Source organism: Etheostoma cragini, chromosome 8 (genome assembly GCF_013103735.1).
Source record: "Etheostoma cragini isolate CJK2018 chromosome 8, CSU_Ecrag_1.0, whole genome shotgun sequence".
Taxonomy (NCBI): domain Eukaryota; kingdom Metazoa; phylum Chordata; class Actinopteri; order Perciformes; family Percidae; genus Etheostoma; species Etheostoma cragini.
Window position 1 is genome coordinate 8,224,609 of NC_048414.1, and position 16,545 is coordinate 8,241,153.

A 16,545-nucleotide genomic window follows, 5' to 3' on the forward strand; every position below is an offset into this window, starting at 1 on the left:
CGCTACATTCCAGAGGTGCCGCTACCAGGGTGAGCATTGTGGCCATTGAGGTCAATGCTTGATATTCCACCACCCACAGCACGGCACATCCCAGGAGTGTTCAAAAAGCAGCTCTCTGCTCCGCTAAAGGAACACACCAAGTCTATTTTCACGCGAGCATTCAAACAGCCAGGCAAGAAGTAAAACAGCATGAGCATCCTGTCAATTTAGTAAAACACCCCCCCCCCCCCCCCCCCCCCCCCCCGAAATTGTTGTTGTCTCCTAGTCAACACCATAAACATCTCTTGGAGGTGGCAAAACATTATATACATCACATAGACAACTCCAGAAAATGGAGGAGAGGCACAAAGTTTAATTGCAGGAGTGCTTGGACTGAAAGTATGATACTTAAAGGAGAATTCCGGTCAATTCCAACACGTAGTTCTGTTGTTTGTAAATTTGAAGAAGTCAACCAGAATTATCCTTTAATAAACTTAATTATTCTTTCAAGTACTTGTAGAGATGATAAAAACTGCAAGTCGGGCTGGCAAAATGCTCCGCTTCTGAGTGGTATGGCATGTGGCGGAACGAAACCACAGCATAGACGTGCCTGGTGGAAAACTCGAAAAAAGAAGTAAAGTGAGTCTCACCTACAGTATCAAAGTTACTAGTATATAAAGTATTTCTTTTCTTGCTTGAGGTCAGCTGCTACTCATGCCTTTTTTCATTGTAAAAGTCCATTCGATAAATAATTTCAGTCTTCATTTTGACCCAGGTATCAAGTTCTTGAGATGCCGTCCTTTTCCAAAACCTCTAAAATGAAGTTGAAAACAAATGGCCATTCAGTATGAACATCAGGTTCTTGCAAACAAGTACTGGCCTTGCCTACGCCGGAAATCTAGACTTCTTACAAGAGCCCAATTTGAATTTGCTTAGCAATTACTCTGGCATTGAGTAATGCTGCTCATTAACCCTTGTAGCCAAACTACACCAATCACATCGGTGTATCTAATACAGGCAGGCCAGAGGAGAGCTAAACAGATGACGATATCTTAATCTACCAGTTAGCTCCGCTGCTAGCTAAGCCAATGGGGCTCTGCATACTTCACCCAATGTATTGTTGTGGTTGGTCATAGTGTTATCCAATTGCGTGCAGTGAGATCTTCAAATGCTCGCATGGTGCCGCCCCTCAAGAGTTTCATTACTCAATGCCAGACCCTTAATCCTTTGGGTCTGGATTTCCAGGCTAGCCCTTGTCTGCCCTTTGGCATCAAAATTATACCAATTATTTTGTCAGAAATACATATCAGTTAGTTTTAGTTTAGTATTCATTTTATTTCAGTTATTTATTTAGCTGTAATTTGTGAGAGCTACTAGTCAAATGTCTCTGCATGGAGGAGGTCCAATAAACTAGAAAGGGATTTTGTGAACCAGAAATTCTTCATCGCAGAATGTGACCTCATAACCTTCCTCAGGGTGGATGAGCAAATATAGTTGTTTGAAGTCACCAGTGGTTGCAGACCTCTGCCAATTAGAAACCACAGCATGTGCTTTTTCAAATGCAATTACATCTACAAACGTTAGCAGTGACTGCTTTGCAATGTTGTTTTTGGATGTAATCAGTTTATCTTAAAAATCTTTGACTTTAAAAAGAAAAATGCAAAATGTCCATTGTCACGCATTGACCCATTGGCCCATTGGGTTAAAATGGTAGTCTCATGTTACATGGTAATGGTCCCATAGTGGTTTTGTTCGACAAAAACATCAACGTGGCACACTTATTGTAAATCCTCCTGTAAAGAGATGTACTGTTTGAGTTTTTTCCTAGCACTCGGTTCCTTTGAGCCTACATTTGATTCACAAGGACAGTTGTCATGCCAACACGGTGTGGCAACAAAACAGTGGCAGAGGTACAAGTAAGAGCATTTACACACTGGACATGCATGCCTTTTTACTGTGTGGACATATACAGTACTATACATGCATGAGGTTGTTGTGACTGAATAAAATAAAGCCTGTGGAACCAGATTTATTATTTTGGCTAAGTTACAGTAAGGAGTAGGAGTGTTAGAGGGTCAGTGAAATTTAGTTTACAGTGTTTATGCTTTCCCTATGTGTTTGTTGATACCATCTGAGATACAATTCTAAGGGCATTGTGAGGATTATCAAACATATTATGTACTTAAAATGCTTATCTTTGTGTATGTGTGTGTGTCTGTGTTTAACTGACGTTTCCTTAACTTCACTGACCATTAATTGGCTTGATTTCTGTATTTAGAGTGCCTGGGGTGTGTTTAAAATAAATTGAAGCGGACATTTTTATGGATATTAAATATGTATGTGTGGTGGAATAACAGCCTACGGTATAAAATTGTACATGGATTTTTTAAATGTGTAAAACAGTTACTTTTGCTTGCATTACTCAGTAGTCGATTCTCTCCACATTGTCAGGTGTTGGTGTCGTGGTTGGATTGGTAATGGATTAATAGTGGGGGGATAAAGGAGTAAGGGAAGTGAATGTGGGTGGCCTAGAAGATCAATCAGAGGTCTCACCTTTTCTTTCATTTCTGTCAATGGAGAACAGAGAGCACAACCGGCACCTGTCAATTGCAGGGACACCATTACATTACAGACGGACACATTGACAGAGACAACAAGGGTGATGGAGACCATGACCAAGAAATCATTCAGAAACACTGCAGACAGAATTGGGAGTGAAATATAAAAGGGTTTAAACATACAAATGAAAAGCTAGAGTAAGTCTGCTCTCAGGATACAGGTAGGGTAAAGTTGTGTCAAGCTGAGATCAGAGAGGGGAGAGTGTTATGTGTTTCATAGTGGGAAGCTGATAAACCTTCTTTCCCCCCTCTGGCACACCACTTCTTTCTTCTCCAGATGTTTAGCTTGGCAGAGTGGAGGCACGGGGGGTTAGCTGGGTGTTCATCTCCAGTCAACAGGTGCATATCAATATTTTGATAAATAATACGCGTGTACATAGGCTAACTTGTATTTTGTTTTGCATTGATAGTAAATTGCAATTTAGATTAGATTCAACTTTATTGTCACTACACAGGTACAGGTACAAGGCAACGAAATGCAGTTTAGGTCTAACCAGAAGTGCAATAGCAGTAAGTGCAGGTTATACAATGGTTCCATAAGTGCAAGACATGGATAAGCAGTGAATAAATATAGAAATGAATACTATTATAAACAGAACTTTTACTGATATATTTGTCCTATGAATATAATATATAGATAACTAGTATTGTGAACAAGATTTACAGCTGGATATGTGCTGAATATAATATACAGGTGGATATTACTATAAATAGAATTTTTACAGATATGTTCAATGAACATAATATACAGATATTTTGTTACTATAACAGAGTTTACAGGTGAATGTGTACTATGAATATATATGCAGATGGCTAGTACTATAAACAGAACTTTTACAGATCAATATATATATAATAAGTTGGCTAAAATGAGCAGTATAACAATGATTTAAGGTAGTACAAATGAAGTTTTGACAGAAGCTATCCGAATTAAAGTGCAATGGAAAGTAATTGCATAATACAGTTAGATATGGTATTGCAGATGTACATGTAAACAATTGTTACTGTAAATAAACAGTCAGCAGTGCCAATTGAAATAACAGTCAAGTCAAGTCTTTCAGTAACAGTGTAGAATAACGACTTATTGACTTGACATAGACAAAGAGCATTACTGATGTAATATGCCAGGGGTTGAGACAAGACAGCTTGGACAAAATCTGAAGAAAGCATGCATTCAGATTAAAACTGTAAGCTTAATATTTCTAAACACACTTTTAGCTGTTTCTACATGTCTGTCTCTAAACAGGATGTGGACAAACTTGACTTTTAGGGGAAGTAAGATGTGGGCACAGTGCAGCAGTAAGACCTCGAGAAAGTAATGTATTTGTTAAAAGATACAGCAAGGAATCCTGTGAATGACTGATGTTTGAACTTTTACTATCATGTCACTGAAGATGAAGTCCAGTTGGCTGCTTCTCATAGTGCCCCAGGTTAGCTCACTGTGACATGTCCCCATGCCAGAGCAGAATAGAGTTTGGAGGAAGTAGACTACATCATTTAGCAGGCTGTCTGCTGGCTGCAACATCATATTGCCGTTTCCTAGCAACCGGTTTAGAAGAAGGGCTCGCTCAGGCAAAGCTTCAGTTCCAGCTGGTGATCTCTGAGGAGTGTGTGTGTGTGTGTGTGTGTGTGTGTGTGTGTGTGTGTGTGTGTGTGTGTGTGTGTGTGTGTGTGTGTGTGCGTGTGCGTGTGTGTGTGAGAGCTTGCTGGAATAATGGATGAGTGTTGTAGAAATGAGCATGCTGGCCTCAGTCCTGTGGGGAAGATCAATATCAACTATACATTCATCTCTAATTACCACAGCAGAACTTAAAAGAAATCTCTCTCTTTCTCTGTCCCACCCTCTTTCTTTCAGCTTTTCTCCTTCCTCTTTCTTTCTTGATCTTCTTTATATTTTCCCTCCACTCTTTCCCTTTACTTTTACATATTCCAGTCGGTCTTTCTCTGTATTTTTCAATTTAAAAATAATGTATTAGTGTGAAAGGAAATAGGCGAATATTGTCCAATCACCTTGGTACGGTACATTAGTTACAGATCAATGTTTTTATATTACAGTTTCTCCTGTCTTGTATCAGATTCATGTGTGTAAAACACTCTCACTTGTTCTTCCTTCCCTCTCCCTCCTTGGACACTCCATTATAATTTATGTACCCAGGACATGGTAACCTAAATACTTCATTTTGCTATATTGCCCTTTGTCCCTTTTAGTATTTTTTCCAAGGCTCTACAGGCTCCACAGGCTCTACAACCTCACAACGATGACAACCAGGCATGTTTTATGACATGTTTGACTGATTTAGACCCCCTTATTTTTTCTCTCTTCCAGTTCTGAGTATAGGGGAAGGAGGTTTCTGGGAAGGCACGGTCAAAGGGAGGACAGGCTGGTTTCCAGCAGACTATGTGGAAGAGGTTCAGATGAGGCAGTTTGACCCACGACTAGGTAAGATGAACATGCCCAATGACACACACATACAGTTCATGTACAAACTGCACACTTGTCACACTGCAGCAAGTTTCTATCTTGCTGTAGTATGTTGCACTTGTGTTTGGCCATAGCTCTGTCCGTGGTGCTGAACAGCACAGGAAGTACAATAGCCCTTGCTATGGTGTCAGAACATATGCTAATGTTTTTGTGATCAAGTAAACAAAACATCTGGCAGTCAAAATATTTTAACATTTATGTGTATGTCTCAAGTGAATTATTGTTTATAGTTTATTTATTGTAAGTAGCCTAAAACTAGAAAATATAAATAGGAAAAAGCACACTGTAAATGAATAAGAAACCTCTCGACTCCAAACTGCCCAAGTACATGCTGAAGGTCACAATAATTGGAGCACACACTCCAGCATCCCTTTTTAAAAATGGGAATCATCCCCCTGGTCTGCCATTCTGCTGGCAATTTCCTAGAGCCCTGTAAGGGCAAAGAACTTTAGCCTGGCTCTGGCCCATGTTGTTTAAGCCCAAGACCAAGTCTGTAATTTTTCAGCCAGAGAGAAGCACTGTCTCTCTGATGTGCACTCTCACATGTAAAAACACACACACAAACGCTACTAAGAGGTAAATGTATTATAGGCATGTCTGGAGATTTGAATAATCAATAAGTTACAATGCTGTGCCTCATGTCCAAACGCTCACAGTGTTTCCCTTAATAAGGAGACGCACTTTCTTTCACTTTCGTCGCATTACCACACAGTGTGTGCTGTGCGACGCAGAACATTTCAGGGCTTTAACAGGGTAAACCATTGATTCTTGGAGGGGGGGGGGGGAGATTTGTGACTTCTTTTATCATTATTATTTTATTGTAGACAGTCTTCATGTTGATCCCTTTTTTGATTTTCTCATTAAAATAAATTTTCTATTTTTTTTAATTAACCACCTGTCAACTACAAAAATTATTTCAGTTAAATAACTCTTCTACAACCAACCCCCATTGCCTACAAAATTAAATATTGATTTTAATGAAAAACTCTGTGTAGGGATTTTCATGATCAGGAAATAATTAAACCACAATGCACAAAGTGGCAGTGACATAACCTGTGCATCCACAGAACATTGCAATATTATCTGCAGTTATCTAATGTGCCTACATCTCACTAGTTACGACGTAGATAATGGTTTATTGTTAAATAAACCCCAGTATGAGATTTTGTAAAAAAAGTGTTGTTCTACTTGATGCAAGGAGTAGTAGACAACATAATTTAAGTTGAGACTAAAGGCAGTTTGGACATGGTTTCAAGTGCCCTGCATGTTTACTCTCATCAAATATACAGCATGTCCTCTTGACAAGTTTGTAAGTTGCCTGAAATTATTATGGTAAATCTTTTGACCTCTGTTTGGCCAGCCAAAAAAAAGGATCAGCAATTGTGTTGACTCTGATTTTGGGCAGCCATGGACTGTGTACCTACCTTTTTTGAATAAAATTGTAACAATTAGATAAAATGTCCCCACTATGAAATCTAAGTCACAGCATAATGCAGAATCCTGTTTCTAGATCCATTATGACAATGTAAACTCAAGTGAAAGACACAGTTGGCAATATCTCTTAAAAACAACCTGTTGTGCTTAGGCTATTAGAAGTGTGTCTTTCCTTCGGCATTAGTTGACATTTGCCTCCCATGCTGACTGTCTTGAATTTTTCAATCTAGATTGGCAAGCTTTCAGGAACACTTCATTAGTGCATAGTTAAACATAGGTGCACTGAGAAGGTCGGCCAGTTTGTTCAAAATATGTAGACAGAAAATTGCAAGATTAAAGGACTTTTCAGGATAGGCAACAGCAAACTACTGGTAAACTGTCACGTCGTCTCAACAATTCATGTAATCTTGAATATATCATTCAAACATGTTCCTCTTTTAATTGGTGTTTTTAAGTTTGGTATTACAGCGTTTTAACTTTAATAATAAAATTGTAAATAATAAATAAATAATAAAAAGTGTGAATAAAAACTTGTGGCATAATACAGCATCAGGTGTGGAAAGATTCCAAAGACACATAATTACAAGTGACAAGCTCAGTTCAGTAAATTGCACTGCAAAAGAGAGTTGCACTTTTACCAATTACAGTAAGTCGTTTTTTTGTGTTATTACTTGTATCATTACTCTGTGTTGTTCAGTGTATTCCAGGAATTGTTTTTGCGATGTTTTGTAAATTAGTCTTTGGTGTAACCCCTTCCCCAGAACCTTCCTCATCAACTTCCATATCAGTTTGTTATTCCCTACAATGTCTGTCAACAGTCACCTGAGAACATGTCTGAGCTTGAGTTTTAGATGTTTCATATAAGTGAAGAAATCAATCGTGCTTGAGATTACAAACAACAAAACACAATTTGGCATTAACCCCTGATGTTATAGTGATACATAAAACCAATAAAACAATAAAAAATACACTATTTAACAAAACAGACCTAGTCTTGCAGTCCCTGTTGAATGGTGAAAAGTTTAGCGAGCGGCTGCAACAAGTACTTATTTTGGAAAAAGGACAAGTTTGTCATAAATGTCTCTCTATTACGTGTGGGGTTATCATGCATCATCTCCTTGGACCTATTTATGGAGCAATTGGGACATTTTCCCTTTTCAAGGGGTTGTTGAGGGATTGAGGTTACCTCAGAGTATGTGTGAAGTGACGAAAAAGGCCAGAATCTCTAAATACCCCATTTAAATGCATTGTGGAAGAATGAAAGAGGGGAAGGTGGAAAAGAAAGGGCCAGATAGCGAGGGAAACGGATGGTAGAGCATCCTCTAAAGGACAGCAAAGTGGCGATGTCAGCGAGTGTCTTTCAGAGAGAAAAGAACGAGGAGAGGGAGGGAGAGAGGGAGGGAGGGAGATGGGCCTGAAATTGAGCCCCACTCACTCATAAATCCTGAAAAACTCTGAACCCTCGGATAACGATTAAAAGCGTCTTCTGCCTCCCCTGTCCTTCCCATTTGACTCTAGGAATTGTTATTTTTCTTTGATATTAAACAGGGATGCTTTGATTTAGTTTTTAATCATCACCATACATTCATTCTCACTGTTGATGAAAGTCTGATAGTTTACCATCACAAACACAGAGCTTATTAAATATACAGTGGGTCCCTGTGTTGTGTTAACATATTTTTTCTCTTCCTGGAAAACATTACAATAGTTTTGATGACTCATTTTAAACTCGGGGCTAATTCATGAGTGGATCCAATCAGATTAAGATGACTGGCAAACACCATCATAAAAAACACACATGGCCATTATGGTTTGTAATCGCTTGCAGAGATGATCATAGGAGGAGGTACAGTGTGTGTTTGGATGTCAAATAGAAAAACTTTTGTTTATTTCCAAAGAATGTGGTTGAGGTCCAATTAATTATTAATTTTGCACTTATCCTCTGCCTCCTAAAGTACTTACACAGTTGACAGAGGTGTTTGTGGACAGTCCTGCACACACACCATGTTTCTCTTTACAGCTCTGTATCACCCTGTTTTGTGCCCAACCACGTCCACTTTAAATCATCCAATCAAAAGACAAAGATTTGATTTAAATCCCTCTCACTAAACTTCACCCACATATGCCGTACAACTCGGACATATGTCACATTACTTAAAGATAAAGATGGTCCAACTGCTGTTTTGCTGACACTTTGAACTTTAAAGTCCAGAAACAGCTCTGGTCTGTGAGGAAATCTTTGATGTTGAGTCCACAGTATTACACGACGCACAGTGGCCCCAAACGCATTTTTCCCCCATACAGAATTACCACAATAGTAATTTGAATTAACAATTTAAATTTGATTATTAATTGTGTTTAATGATAAAAATGAAAGTATGTTGCAGAGCAAAATATATATCTTATATCATTTAATGAATGAAATTTCTGAACTTACTGAGGCATTTCAAATCATCAAATCAATCATTTTAAATCATCAATAGTGATTCAACAGCCTAATAACACACACCTGAACACACTCAAACACAGAGTTGTTTATCTGATGGCAATTGTTGAAGCGTTACTGACAGTTAGGGCAATATGTCTCAGCCTAGTGAAGCAGGAAAGACAGCCTTGTCTACAATTAAGTAACCCAAGTACAACTGCTCTTGCTTTCATTCTCTCTCCCCCTCTCTCTCTCTCTCTCTCTCTCTCTCTCTCTCTCTCCCTTGCTCTCTTTCTCACACTCTCTCTCTCTTCCTTACCCCCCCCCCCCCCCCATCTGTCTTTCTCTCTCTCTCTGCCACTGTACATCACCTATGAGTCATAACTCTGAAAGTGCTATCCCTTTTTACCATATCTGCCTCCATCTATTTTCACTCTTCTCTGCCAGGTGTAAAAAAGCAATGATAGAGACAGGGGAAATACCAAAAAATGTGATGATGGAAAAAGCTGTTTCAGTTTGGAAGAGCAAGAAGGGATGGGTCAATGCAGCTAGCAAGAAATAAAGAGACTAAGAAGGAAAGAGAAAGAGAAAAGAGGCAGGTGACCACATGAAAGAGGCCCAGTTTAAACCGTCACTGGCTCTCTTGGCTGTTATCTGTCACCACACTGCTATTCTGTCTCTTCACATGGCCAGAGATACCTGCAGCCAACAATTCCTCTTGGTGCTTGATGGGACAGAGAAAGGGAGGAAAGACAAAGGCAATGTTTAGATGTCAAAAGGGGAAAAACAGAGAAAAATTGGAAAGAGGATGGCATGAGCAACTGGCGGATGAGGGGCGATGAGCATGTGTTGTTGTTGCAGAAGTGTGCGGTATCCAACTGTTCTATCCAGACCAATCAGAGTCCAGCATAAGCTGTACAGCTGAACAGTTATTAAATATGTAGGCTATGCCTAAATATCTTCACCCATTGTGCTAACACCCCATTCCCTCTTAACACACGCATGCTGCTAGCCTGTATGTGGGGGTTAATAGTAGATGTTTACCCATGGTAATGGAGGGGATAATGATGTGAATAAGAACTGCTCTTCCCTTTCTAATGATGCTACCAAATTGCCGTGAGCCACTCATTTTCAGCAATGGTCTTGTTAATCTCTTGGCTGCAATCTGTTAGGATTTTACAGCCCTCCGGCCAAAAGACCCCACCCCATCCTGCTATCCCCCAATAAGAAATGGTTGTGCTACAGCCAATGCATTTTTACTAGCCCCAGTTTCCATTATATCAGCCTTAATTTTTCTTAGGGTGCCCTGCAGTCTTGAATGTCCTTCAGGACCTCAACACACACACACACACACACACACACACACACACACACACACACACACACACACACACACACACACACACAGCATAACAAAGCACATTTTCTCTGTGGTGGGACAATGCTAGATTTTCTCAATGGTTCAATATCTTAACAGGCATGACAACTTTTATTTCTTTTTTCTTTGTGCTTGCTCACTGTATTCCCTTGCTCTCCTTACACCACTTACACCGCGGCACAGTTGCATGACTCACAGCCGCATGAATCAGCCCAGTCAGATCCAGCCTGAGCTATTTTTAGCCTACCCATTAAGAAGTTTTGGAGTGTGTCTGCACTCCCCTAGAATGCTTAAATATCAGCGTTGCTGCGGCAGCGGAGACTGACATGGGCAGAGCAAGTTTGAGGGTATGGTGGTAGAAAGAGGTAAGAGATAGCTAGCTAGAGATATGGTGCAATGGATGGGTGAGGCATCATTGATACAGTTTCCCCAATAATTGGGGGTCTGTGTGGGCTGTTTGTATCTTGATTCTTACATATTCATGGCCGAGGAGCAATCAATCAATCAACATTTATTTATATAGCCCATCACAGTAACCAGCAGGTATCCAAAATGCTTTACATCAGAAACCAAGCATAAAACAACATATCATACAATAAAAAGTATGAAAAATAGAAAACTATAAAATCAGAAAATGTTACATAGAAAGCGGAGAGGGAAAATGTCACACAACAACTAGGTATTAAAAGCCATTCTAAACAAATACATTTTGACATTGGACCTAAAAAGCACTACATTGTCCGAATATCAGGGGGTAGCTTGTTCTAGAGTCTTGGGCCAGCAAACGCAAAAGCCACCATTTATACCTGGACCTTGGGACTTCTAAACGGTGATTTGAAGGCTGCAAGGATGGGTTGTGCTCCCGCAGGGTTAAAATCTAGGAAAATACTCTGTGGCCAGGCCATTTAAGGCCTTGAAAAAAAACAATAAAATCTCTAAATTGATTCTAAAATCCACTTGGCGCCAATGTAGGGTGTGGAGAACGGGAGTGATGTGTGCTCGTCTATATGTTCTGGTCAAAAAACGAGAGCTGCATTTTGCACAAGTTGAATACGTGAGATGGAGATTTGATTCAAACCAACATAAAGAGCTTTACAGTAATCCAACCTATTCAACCTAATCCTAACTAATAAAAGCATAAATTGCCTTTTCTAGATCTTGCCTGTTAAGGAAAGGCTTAACTTTAGCCAGGAAACAAAGCTGGAAAATATTCATTCTAACAACATTGCTAATTTGCTTGTCAAATTTAATGTTGCAATCAAAAGTAACCCCAAATTTCTGACAGCTGGCTTAAGGAATGAAGAGCCAGAGCTCCCAAACTCAAAGCTGGACCATTTGATCTGCCTAAAGTACTAAAGATGATACACTTAGTGTTTAGCTTTGTGCAAGGTCAATAGTTATTGCTACTACAATTGTATGATTTGTCTTAAATACACCTTAAAAGATAAATACAAGCCAACTGTATAAAACTGTACAAAAATATCAGCATCAGTAAGAGACATTCTTGCAATAGATTATTATATTGCAAATACAGTTTACTGGGTTATAATAGCTACGTTCAGAGCAGCTTCCCAATTAGAAAGCCATTCTGTTTTCAGGCTAAAGCAAAACCCTTATGGGAAACAAGTGACAACTCTCTACACGTGTCAACACAGTATACAAGTGAGACCCAAATACAGAGGCTTGATTAAATAAAGAAAGATATTTATTTATGAGTCAGTTAGGGAGATGAGTGCTCTTGGAACATCAGGACAAAGAGATGTTCCTGTAGTCCGTGGGGACAGGGAGCCACATTTGGATGCTAGTAAGAAGAAAGAGTTATTGTCAAATAAGGCATGTGATGTAAATTGCAAGATTATTTTTCCGTAGCTTACAGTCAACTAATTAGTTTATGGGTGAATTCTGTAGTGGTGGGTGCTGCATTTTTTTGATCAACAATTATATGTATGAAGCAAGGTGTTTTGATGCATCACTTAGTTATTAAAATGAATAGTTGGAGCTTATGTCAGCTGTTGTCAGCTTTATTTTTTTAATTTTAGTTTTTAAAACATATACAGTAAAACAGGAATATTTCAGGTAGAATTGTAGTGATTTCAAAACACCATAAATGTTGCATGCAAAATGCAGTGCATACATACATACATACAGTACATGCATACATACATACATACATACATACATACATACACACATACAAACATAAATGCTTTTATGTGAGACTGAGAACATCATTTAAAAGGTAGCCTACTTAATTTGTATGTCTCTGTCTCCGTAGAGTCTTATCTAAAATCACGAAAACGAGAAAGCTAAAGACCAAATCTGTGATGGTGGCAGAAAAGAATAGAACACAAATAGAATACTTAATTGAGTACAAAAAACAATATTGCTTTGATCATCCAGTGTGTCCTTATTGCTTATCAAGCCCCCTGGTGTTCTCACGGTCACCATATCCATCTTTTGTTGTGATTAATAACAGCAGCAATTCTACATTTTATGTCTTATTGTTCTGATTTACTCAGTCTGCAGTTTTAGTGTTCTTAAAGGTCAAACGGAGCAAGCCAATAAAAACAACTAACAACAAAGCATTTACCTTTCAATGACAAACTACTCTTAGTTACGTCCTCTCAAAGTGCTGTAAATTTGTCCGTACCTGCCCAGATTGTATATCAGGTAGATAGTGAGTTCAGTCAGAAACTCTCTAGTGGCAACTTGTAAAATGCTTAGTGAGTATGCAAATGCTGACACCACAGAAATGGGCTGGCTTTTTTACACATGCATGCTTATGCACAAGCACACACTTCAGTTACTGTCTATACTCTTTGTGGAGTCAGCACATAGATTAGCATAGCCAACTAATCCATCTTATTAGAGAGAGAGCGAACAAGAGAGAGAGAGAGACAGAGACAGAGAATGAGTATAAACCACAGGTTGGAAGATGTTTTTTGTTATAAAGTTAGCTGAGTCAGTGTTAAAGACTGGCAGGTCAGAAATTCTGCCATTTACCCCTGTAAAGCACATCAAGTGACTCACAGTTACACATTGCAAGGTGTGTTTGTGTGTGTGTGTGTGTGTGTGTGTGTTTGTATGTGTGTGTGTGTGTTGTGTTTGTTTGTTCGCAGCAGAGTGATGGCCACTATCTGTACTTTTCATCAAAAGTCAGTCGAGTGTGTTATGGCATCCCTCTCTCGCTCTCTCTCTCTCTAGAGGACATCCATATCAAATCATAATAGATGGTGATGCTATTTGAACAATATATCAAAGCTGAAGCAGGTCTCAGAGTGGAGCAGAGACATATCACAATTGACAGGGGCGGTATTGGATCAGGTCATCTGCACAAACACACACAAACACACACACACACACACAAATAATCAACCATGTACACACATCGTCAGGTTTCTGTATTTCCCTCTGAAAGTCAAGTCTATTTCAGAGTGCCATGGCTGCTCTTACACACCGTATTCACCTCTAGTACTCGTTCTCATGTGTAATCTGACAGTTGCTTGAATCATTTTGTTTACATAAACTCTTTCAATGCCATGATTTGACAATTACTGTGTTTCACTGTTGTGGGTGTAATGTCTAGAACTTTGGCAACCCCCAGAGCAACTTGCAGAGCTGTAAAGCATCCCTCCGACTGGGCATGACTAATCACATGCCTACCTTTACACCAAAGCACCCCAGGTTTTTTCTTTCTCCATTTTTTACTCTCACTCCCTCCATCTCTTTCTGACCATTAGTCCCCTTACCTTGCCGGCAGCTTGATTCTCGCGACCTCACAAGATCACACGAAATCTCCAAACACTGCTACGGGCGGGGTTCAGGTGTGTGTGACAGCCACGACCATTCGTTCAAAACATCAATGGTCAACCTGATAGACAGATGGTTCATCCATCACCTGCCATATATTTATTTGAGAGTACCTTCCCTTTCCAACAGTTTTCAATGACGGCTTCTCAAATGGTTCTGTGTCACAAACCATCTGGTCTGTGTAGTTCCCCATACAAATCTCTTTTTGGATTTGAATAATAAGTTTTCTTCTGTTGAGTACAATATTGGACCAACATAAGCATTGGAGAAGAAAGCTTTGCACAAAGCACAATAGCTGTTACTAACTGCAAGTGGAATGGACAGACATTTATACCTCATGAGCTAAATGCAATTTTCAAGCTAATGTTGATAATATACACTTGATTGATTGTATACTTTTTTTTCTTTTATGGGTGTAGTGTGTGGCCACTACCACATCTATTTCATCTGCCTATATAAGCAGTGCTTACTGTAAAGTTAAATAGCTCAAAAGCCACCAAATTTCAACGAGATTTTTTCTGTTGCTTTTGTTGTCTCTGTTTTGCCTTAATTTACACGTGTACAGTAGAGAGGCAACAGGAAATAACGGGGGAGAAAAAGGAGTGATGGAATGAACCACTCAAACCCCCACAATGTTCACTTTTGCCATCTTTTAGGAAGCTGTTAAACAGAATGTAGCATACTTTATATCATATGGATGAGCTGACAGTGATGCTTTCAGTCACCAATGAGGGAAGTTCCAATGCATAATGCTCCTGATTCAGGAGCAGTGACACTCAGTTCAGCTTGTGGATTCAGTGTTACAGACACATTTGTTCCTGTACTGAACACTTGTACTCTCATGATTCCCTTCTCAATTCTGAATATGTGTTTGTGTGAGTGCGATCCTGCTTTTCTTGACCTTGACTGAAAGGCATGTTGTGATGAGCTGTCTCAGTGTTTGTTGACTTTGTACAGTAGTTGTTTCTTGTTGTCTGAATTTGACTGAATTATTCAAGGCTTCCACTTTGACAGAGCAGAGGTATTTATAGCCATTGGTCTCTGCCTTCAACACTTACACAGTAACAACGAGCTCTCTGAAGGCTCTTCAAACCAACCAATTCTGAGAGAGGGGAGGAGGAAAAAGAAAGACAGCAGTGATGCAGAGATATGAAATATATGCTGGAGTTATTGGCTGGAGGCTGAAATAAAATGGGACATTAAGGCCAGAGACACTGACACTGCTTTCATTGCTACTCGTCAAGGAAGTCTCCTTTTACTCTCAAAACGAAGAAATCTGGGAGGACTTTTACAGAAAAAGGGTTGCTGGGAAATTTTGAATTGCCGTCTGCACAAAATGGGCGTTTTAGGAGTGGTTTTAGTTGTCTCTAGGCAAGAATGAGATGAGGCCAGGCCCAGCTCTTCTCAGTGATTTGAGCTGGGAGACGGACCTGTGGCAGGAGGGCCGACCTCCTTGTCAAAAAATGGACTGTTGTCCAGTCTTGGTGTCAGATCTGCCTGTGCTGTGTAGCAGGATAGACGGGGTGGTAACGGTTGTGAAGGCAGAGCATCCAAAGTCTACAAGGCATGACCTGTACTGGGGTAAGTCACTCCCTCTCCACACAACTCTCTGCACTGCTCTGATGCCATCACATGACAACAATAGAGGGCAAGCAGATGGCTCACTTGTAGACATGACTGCATGTAATGATAACATGGTATCTTGTAGGATAACCTAAAAATAGACCCCTTCTGTAAATGTGAGAAACTTGCAATGTGATTAAGTATAAAGGCAAATGTAGTAAAGACAGAAGAGAAGTGTCTGTCTGCAAGCGTACAGACCTTTTCCATTTTTATAGTACGATGTGCACTACTACACATTTAGGGGACTATGATTTGAGCTTGCTTCAGTGCAAAACACACTAAAATTGCAGAAAGTATTTGTCTACTTGTCAAAATAAAGATTAAAAAAAAATAACGTATGAAAGGTATTCTCAATGTCCACTTAGATGATAATCAAAGGTTGTTATATTTGTCCACTTTTTCCTTTGTTCTTGCTATCCATTGCCTCCTCTTTATCTCAGCCCTACGCCAGTCCACGACGAAAAGCTTTTTTTTTTTCTTTACCTTTAACATTTGTTTGCAATGTAAGGTTGCTACTGGTGTTTCCTTTTTAGTATAGATATGTCTTGATTATCAAACAAATGATAATACTCCAGCAACCTTCTGTTGGTCTTAAAGAAACACGAGAGGGCAGATCTGGCATTTTAACTTATAGAGGCAAGACAAAAAGTTGTCCAACTTGATAGCTTTGATGAACTCTTTTCTTCTAATGATGTGTGTTATACAATCTCATATCCATTCTATTTGATTAAAAACCTGTTAAAAATCTACTTAAAAAAACTCTCTTTTCTCCTCCCTTATTTGCTTCAACAGTGTT

At 39.4% G+C, this 16,545-nt stretch overlaps 1 protein-coding gene across 4 annotated transcripts in view; it reads left to right on the plus strand.

Annotated features, from left to right (window-relative positions):
- Positions 1 to 16,545, plus strand: part of shank3a (SH3 and multiple ankyrin repeat domains 3a) — a 167,323-nt gene that overhangs the window by 120,113 nt on the left and 30,665 nt on the right. For all 4 annotated transcript variants that reach the window (XM_034879872.1, XM_034879873.1, XM_034879870.1 and 1 more), the window contains one exon: positions 4,924 to 5,037. In XM_034879872.1, the coding sequence (XP_034735763.1) occupies positions 4,924 to 5,037 (114 nt within the window). The remainder of the gene's footprint in view (positions 1 to 4,923; positions 5,038 to 16,545) is intronic.